The sequence below is a fragment of the Odocoileus virginianus genome, chromosome 2 (genome assembly GCF_023699985.2).
Source record: "Odocoileus virginianus isolate 20LAN1187 ecotype Illinois chromosome 2, Ovbor_1.2, whole genome shotgun sequence".
NCBI lineage: Eukaryota > Metazoa > Chordata > Mammalia > Artiodactyla > Cervidae > Odocoileus > Odocoileus virginianus.
In genome coordinates this window covers 74876826-74884019 of record NC_069675.1, presented here as the reverse complement: position 1 = coordinate 74884019, position 7194 = coordinate 74876826, and the positions used below count along the sequence as shown (strand labels likewise).

Sequence of the window (7194 nt, the reverse complement as noted above, 5' to 3'; positions counted from 1 at the left end):
GGCACTGAGACCATTCGCTGGTGAGTTTCCAAGAGTTGTGCGACAGTGAGCAAACAGCAGGCAGTGAACTTTGAGTCAGGAGAGAGCTTTGTGTGCTTGGAGGACAGGATGATCCAGGAAAGGCTGGGCAGGGGAGAAGAAGGCAGAGAGGAAGGCCCGGCCTGCTGCAGGGCTGGCGGGGGGAGAGGGCAGAGGTGGACACGGCTTCCTTCACAGCGAAGGCGGCCGGTGCTCACCCCACCACAGCACAGAGCCAGGCTTCCCCACAAGAAGGGGACAGGCAAGGACGTCGCCAGGCCAAGAGGAGATTCAACCACCACCGCAGCCAGAATGACAAGTACCGTTTATTACAGTTACATGAATGGGCCCGGTCACCGGCCAAGTGCCATCCCACGGGCCCACAGAGATAAGCACAGTCACAACCCCTTCCCCACCCCCGAGTCGTGTCCAGTCATACACTCCAGGCAGAAAGTCCCCGTACGGAACACAGGGCACAGGTCCCCTTCGTCGGGCGGGGGCGTCTCTCCAAGTCACGGATGGGCCCCTCTCGGAGCGGCCAACAGAGCGGCTGGAACATTGTCAAATTAAATAAGCAAGCACAGGAGTTCCCAGGAGCCAGCGCTGGGGCAGGGTGCGGGGTTGTCTCTGGTCCCAGCAAAGGTGTGAGAAACGGAACATCGAAGGTGTCTGAGAGGCAGGCCTTGGCTCCAGGCCTCCGTGGGGCTCATGGCCTCCGATCAAGCTGGACTGGGGCCGACACAGCTTCGTCACCATTTAGGAGATGTTCTTCTGAACTTGGCAACACAGAAATTTACATCAGGCCTTGTATGACCTTGGCAGAAGAACCTGCCTAGGTCCAGAAGAAGTTCAGAACAACAACAACACAAAAAACCAAACAAACCAGAGGTGCTCTGGCCCCCGAATCCGTCCCCATGGGAAAGACGAAGCAGAGCTTTTAGCCAAGTTTCCCAATATCGTTGGCATTTAGAGAACAGGCTGGTCAGACACACGACCAGCACAGAAAGAAGCGAAGGCAGTAGAGTTCACATGACTACTTTATATTAAAGTTTATTACATTTGGAAAATCTACTGTACAGGGAAAAACCCATTGGATTAAGTAGAGTTTTGCCAAAAGCAAAAGACTATCACTCTTTGGAATATTCCTGATTCCGGCCCACAGTCGGGCCACAGGAGCTAATCAAAAGTGAGCCTGGTCCGTCCGTGGGGCAGCTCAGTGCCAGGTCCGAGACGTCTCTTGTCACTTTACAGGAGAAAGTGTCCCCGAGAGACGGCATCAAAGGGAGGGCTTGGTCTACGGGAGATTCTCTGGGCCCAGCGCCGTCTTTCCTACCCTAGAGTCGTCTCTCTTTGATCCTCCCCAGCCTAAGACACCAGGATTCAACTTTACAGGGGCCTCCCCAGTATCGTAGTCGCCCAGGCCATGGCCCTGGCCCCAAGTTCATGGACACAGGCAGGACTGCTCCAAGAGGTGACTACCCATGGGAGCCAGGAGGGGCCAGCCCACCAGTGAGGCCACCCAACAGACATCCCATACCCTGTTGCACACATGAGCGACAAACTCAAACAACGTACAAACTAAACCTAGACATCGGCTTCTGGATTTGGTTCTCCTAGTCAAAAAAAAAAAAAAAAGAAAAAGTCTTCTTAATAACCCTGATGCTGTCTCCTGACCGTAAGATTAGGGAAGAAAGATGGGGAATAACCAAATCGACTTACTTAACTTACCTCAGAAGTAACAAAGCCTACCGGGCTGTGAACAAAGAAACTAGAGGAAAAACATGTGCAAAAACAAGTTGACATCTAAGTTAGACCTCCCCACGAAACAAAGTGAATTCTGACGGAGCCCTGACCTCCTGGCCCAGCTACTCGGTGGGACACGCCCCCAGGCCTGCTGGTGTCTACCAGTAAGTGCTACAGACGTGTCCACCCTCAGCCACAGCATCTTCGTCCAAAGCAGCGGGGTCCCCTTCTCTCCAGAGCTGGGCCTGCTCCAGCTTGGAGAAACTGAGTCAGCGTGGCAGGATGCCAAGGTACCGTCTGCGGTGGAAAGGTCAGTCGTTCACAAGAAAGCCCTTGTGCCCAAGTCTTCAGGCAGAAGTCAGAGAAGCAGAGGCGAGGTCCCCTCCCCGGCGGGCCCAGGACGCCACGGGCAAGGGGAGATGCCAGCGGTGCTGGGCGCTCCAGGGAGGTGGCATGGTGGCAGGGATGCAGGTCTGCAGTTCTTCACAGAAGAGGCGAGTGGGGGGGGGGGGGGGTCTAGCGAGTGGCAGGGGGAGGGGAGAGATGTCCCCCCCCATCAGGCGTAGAACTCCTCCTGCTTAGTGGGCTTCTGGTAGGCCCCGCCGTTGGCTTGTTTTGGCTCCTCCAAGGAGTAGCTGCCCTCGTCCTTCTTCTTCATCCGGTACAGCATGAAACCCACCAAGCACACGGCAAAGATGAGCCCCACGAGGCCTCCAGCAATGACCCCTGGACAGGCGGGGAGGAGGACAAAGGCTGGCTCAGCTCAGCTGCTCCTAGGGGTTGAGTGGCGGCCCTGCCAGTGATAAAGATAGCCCCGCCCCAGCCCACCTCCACCACCCCACCCACTGGACAGAAAACTCACCTCCCAGCACTTCCTTCCGGTCCAGGAGGCCCTGCGAGGCCCCCGTAGCCCCCGTGGCCTCAGGATCCCCCGGGGGCCCGTTCCGTGAGCCAGGTTCCACCGCGGCCCCAGCTGCGTTCTCCCCGGACACGTCAAAGGTGAAGTCCTAGGGGAGGGCGGGGAAAGGACCAGGTGGGTGGCCACAGCCGAAGCTGCACCCAGGTCCATTTCCAGCTTCCCTGGTCACCCCTGCCACCAGCTCTAGACACACCCAAACCCAGACCTCCCTGGACCCCGAGGTCAGGTCCCTCTGGCCACATCACACTGGACCCTGCCGGACAGTGGCCAAGGCACCACGTCCAGTGATGCAAAGCATGTTTTATATGAAAATAAAATAGGCTCATTTCAGCGTAATGTGTAACACTGCCATGATGCTCTAAGATGAAAAGAGAGCTGGGAGAGCTTTCCCTCTTGTCCCAGGGGCGTATGCCGGGGAAGCCCTCTTGAAGGGCCTTGAAGGGCCCTCAGGCTCTGGTCTACTTAAGTCTGTCCCAACGCAGGCTCAGCCCTGTGGGCAGGCAGAGGATGGGACCTTGTCTTCACGGTGGGGATTACAACATGCTCATAGAGTACAAGGGGTCGGGTGTGCCAGGGGACTGGGCCAGCACCCTGCACTCAGAGCACTTCGTCCCACGAGGAACTAGGGCCACCCAAGGCCCCAGGAAACGCAGAGGATGACAGCGGGCCCGACACCCACCTGCTCCCCAGAGCCCTCTACCACTGGGACCTGGGTGGAGGGGTCCCCCTCGGCCGCCTTCTCAGTGGCAGAAGGTCCTCCATCCCCCACGTGGGGCGTGTGCGGCTCCAGATGGCCCCGGCCTGTGGGAGCTGAGGTCTCATGGTGCTCGGGCTGCACGTCCCTGTGGGGATGGGAGGTGGCAGGTCCTGGGACTGTGGTGGCTCTGGCTGTGGACACCCCGTGAGTGGTCGGGTGCAGCGTGGTCTTGCTGGGTGGGTGGGTGGCCTCCTTCTCCTGGGTGGTGAGGCCAGGCCCCGCCTCTGCCAGGAGCACCGGCCCACCCCCCTCAGGCTGCTCTCTGGTTGGCAGGACGGTGGTGGAGGCAGCGATGGCGTCTGGGCTGGTGGGCTCTGGAGCCGTGGCTGTGGTCGTCACGGGCCCCAGGTCCTTCCAGGTGGAGGGTGTCTGTGACGAGGTGATATCTGGCAGAGCACCTGCAGGGCCAGAAGCAGAGCTTGTGGGGTCAGGGAGGCCCCTGAACATCAAGACCAGCCAAGCTCAGACCCCGGCTCTGACTCCCAGGTTAGCGCAGCAACGTTTTCTTCCCGTGAGAAGCCATGGGGCAGAGCTGTGTATGCATGCTAAGTCACTTCAGTCGTGTCGGACTCTGTGCAAGCCTATGGACTAGCTAGGGCTAGGAAAGCTGCCCTTTTCTGCTGCATCTGGAAGGGGAGTTTTCCTGCCACTGCTGAAGCCTGCTCCCTGGGCAGAAGGGTGGAGGGACATCCTCAGGGCCCTGAACACTTTATCCCCAGCACACACACCTCTTGGCCCCTCCCTGCTCCACTTACTCTCCCTCCAGAAAGACCCAGGTTCCCAAGAACAGAGGCCTGTGTCTTACCTCCCAGCTCCCAGGCCCCCTTGCCTAGGCCACTTTCCCCAAGGATGACTGTAGCCCCCGCTTCTGAGGTCTAGTTCAAGAGCACCTCCTCTGGGAGGCCTCCCTGACCACCTCCAGTTCAAGGATTTCACTCCCTCAGGGAAACAGGAAAAGAGGGAAGATAAAGGAACATTTGTGAACGATCTGTATCCCCACCAGGATCTGCGTAGTCTCACGGCTCCCAACAACCTTGTAAAGTCAAGATGTTATTCCCATTGTACAAATGAGAAAATAGAGGCTTGGGAGAAGTTACAAAAAAAAAAAAAAAAAAAACCTTTCAAAGGTTTCCCAGTGAGTTAAAAAGGAGAACACGAGCCCAAGTCTGTCTGTGGCAGGCAGCCCCGCTGGGAATCTATACCCTGCCCTCCCCTACCCACACGTGTTTTCTCCTTGCAGCATGGACCCAGTTCTCATTCCTGGCATAACCCTCCAGGCCCAGCCTGACCACCACCCTCAGCCCACGGCCTGCTGACATCCCGGAGGGGGCCCCCACATCTACCCACCTGCGCCCGAGCCAGAGAAGTTGTCATTGTCATCCCCAGAGCCATCCTGATCTTCGGGGGGCATGTTTATGGCCACACTGTGCTGGAAAAAGATCAGGGAAGGATAAGAGCGGAGTCTTCACTGGGACCTGCTATTTCGGGGTCCCCATCCTAGGCAGCTGAGTGCCACACCCAAACACACACCTCACACACAGCACAGAAGGAAGCCATCAGCTCTGGGCAGTCCTCTGGTTCCCCCTCACACCGCCTAATGCTATGATGACACAGCCCTGGGCTAGGTACTGGGGGTGCAGAAACCCACAAACTGGGGGTAAGGCCCTTGCCCCAAGAAGTTTGCTCTACCGAGGGAGCCCCAGAACTCAGAGGAGCAGGCAGACGACACCATTCCTGGAAACCCAGGCGGCGGCCTCCATGGGACCACAGCCCACCCTACCCTGAGAATCAGGTTCTGGGGGCCACTGGGAGCGGGCTTCAGGGTTCAAGGGTGGGGCTTTCAAGGGCCCCCTGGAAACATCACAACCACCTGGCTCCAGGGAGGCAGTCCCCAGACATGCTGAGCATCAAGGTGCAGACCCCGAGGACCCCACAGGGGGCAGGAGGTGAGGGCAGCAAGGATGGGCATGGAATGAGTTGTCTGTGCTAAGACAGGCTTGCCCATGCAGGACAGCCCCCAGGCCTGGCCACAATGCTTGGTCACACACTCAGCCCATTTTCTCATTCACAGGAGAAACTGGGTCCCTCCCTCTTGGGGAAGGAAGGACAGAGCATCCATCAAGCTGGGGACAGATGAGGCTGGTCTAGAAGGGGCCCTGGGCTAAGGAGGCAAATGGGCTGTGGGCCTGGGGTGGGCCCTGGGTGCAAACAGCTGCCCCAGGGAAGCTGCCTGCCTGGGGAGGAGCCCAACAGGCTGCAGGCGCCAAAGCGAACACTCAGACCCAGGCCCTGAGGCAAGAGGCCACTCCACCAAGACCAAGGGGGTAGGGTCAGGTGAGGACATTGAACTGGCCAGGGCAGAAACCCAGTCCTGGGGGGACCACACCCACCCCAACACTGGCTCCAGGAGAACAGGTGAGGAAGGAAGGACCCAGAAGCCGGGTGACAGGAAGAGTAGCCTTAAGTATCCTGTGCAGCAACAAGACTTTGACCCAAATGACCCCGTGCGTGGCAGTCCCAATATATGAGCGGCCAGAACAAAGAAAAAATGAAGCAGGACAGTGTAGTTCAGAGCACACGGGCTTTTGCAAACCCCACGACCTCTGCCCCTAACTAGCTGAATGGCCCTGAGGACATAGTAAACCTTTTACAGCCTCAGTCTTCCCATTTGTAAAATGAGAACAGTAGTAACATCAAAACCCACACGTGCATGCTAAGTCGCTTCCCTTGTGTCCAACTCTCTGTGACCTTATGGACGGTAGCCCACCAGGTTCTTCTGTGAATGGGATTCTCCAGGCAAGAATACTGGAGTGGGTTGCCATTCCCTTCTGCAGGGGATCTTCTCAACCCAGGAATCAAACACACATCTCCTGCAGTTCCTGCATTGCATGTGGATTCTTTGCCACTGAGCCCCTGGAGAAGCCTATCTACCTGCCAGGATTGTTGCAAAAGTTCAATAAGGTTATGCACAAAAAAAGAACCTAACAGTGCCTGGTTCACAGTGGTGAACCCACCACCCAAGCACCCCACCAACAGTGTCTCTAACTTGCTCCCCGCTCTAACTTGGGGAGCAAGAGCATGGGGAAGAGGATTCTGGGGCCTGTCCAGGAAGAGGAGGGCTTGAGGTGGGTAGGGTTTTAGGAGAGGAGGGGGCAGACGGGAGCCAGTACATAGGCAGCTCTGTGCAGACTTGTCAGAGGGCAGGCCCCGCCCAAGGCTGGCTCCAGGAAACTGGCCTCCTCAGCCCAAGAGGCCTCGCCAGGTCCTGGCCACGGGCCACGGGGCCGCCCTCTTGAGTGGGGCAGAGCAGGAAGGGACAGACAAGATTTTTGGCCTCCTGAAGCAGAGCTAGACCGGGTGGAGGCTCCATCCAAGGGCCCAGGTCTGAGGGAAGCTTCAGACACGTGTAGAAACTATGAGGCTAGAAATACCACTGAGCTTCCTTTGAAAGTACAAACCCCACACTGTACTTCCTCCCATCTCCACAGCCCCCCAAGAAAAAGATTTTGGTCGCTTTGTCTGAGCTGCTATGGCACATTCGCAATGCATAGATTCCACCTGCACCCTGGGCCACATCCTGTCTGTATTGTCCCCTGGGGTGCTTCAAACACCTGCCCTGCATCCACGGAGCTTTAAGGCTGCCCTAGACTCCTGGAAGGCTACCCTGCTTCAGTAACAAAAGAACCCTGCCCCTCAGGCAGGCGCAGAGTGGGTACCCCCACCCTGACATACTGCTGCCCCAGGTCCCCAGCAGATG

At 57.6% G+C, this 7194-nt stretch overlaps 1 protein-coding gene across 1 annotated transcript; it reads right to left on the bottom strand.

Annotated features, from left to right (window-relative positions):
- Positions 1-326: 326 nt before the first annotated feature.
- Positions 327-5518, bottom strand: SDC1 (syndecan 1). The gene is made up of 4 exons (XM_020898291.2): positions 4785-5518; positions 3360-3835; positions 2624-2768; positions 327-2487 (listed from the first exon to the last, which is right to left on the bottom strand). The coding sequence occupies exons 1-4, from the start codon at positions 4846-4848 to the stop codon at positions 2318-2320; spliced, it is 855 nt and encodes a 284-aa protein (XP_020753950.2). The 5' UTR covers positions 4849-5518; the 3' UTR covers positions 327-2317.
- Positions 5519-7194: the final 1676 nt, after the last annotated feature.

What these genes read in the sequence shown, in the direction of transcription:
- SDC1 (XM_020898291.2), bottom strand. Translation starts at nt 4,848, where the DNA reads ATGCCCCCCGAAGATCAGGATGGCTCTGGGGATGACAATGACAACTTC. An exon ending in CTTCTCTGGCTCGGGCGCAG is followed by an intron (nt 3,836 to 4,784) that starts GTGGGTAGATGT and finishes CTGGCCCTGCAG; the next exon opens with GTGCTCTGCCAGATATCACC. An exon ending in CCGGAAGGAAGTGCTGGGAG is followed by an intron (nt 2,488 to 2,623) that starts GTGAGTTTTCTG and finishes CCGCCTGTCCAG; the next exon opens with GGGTCATTGCTGGAGGCCTC.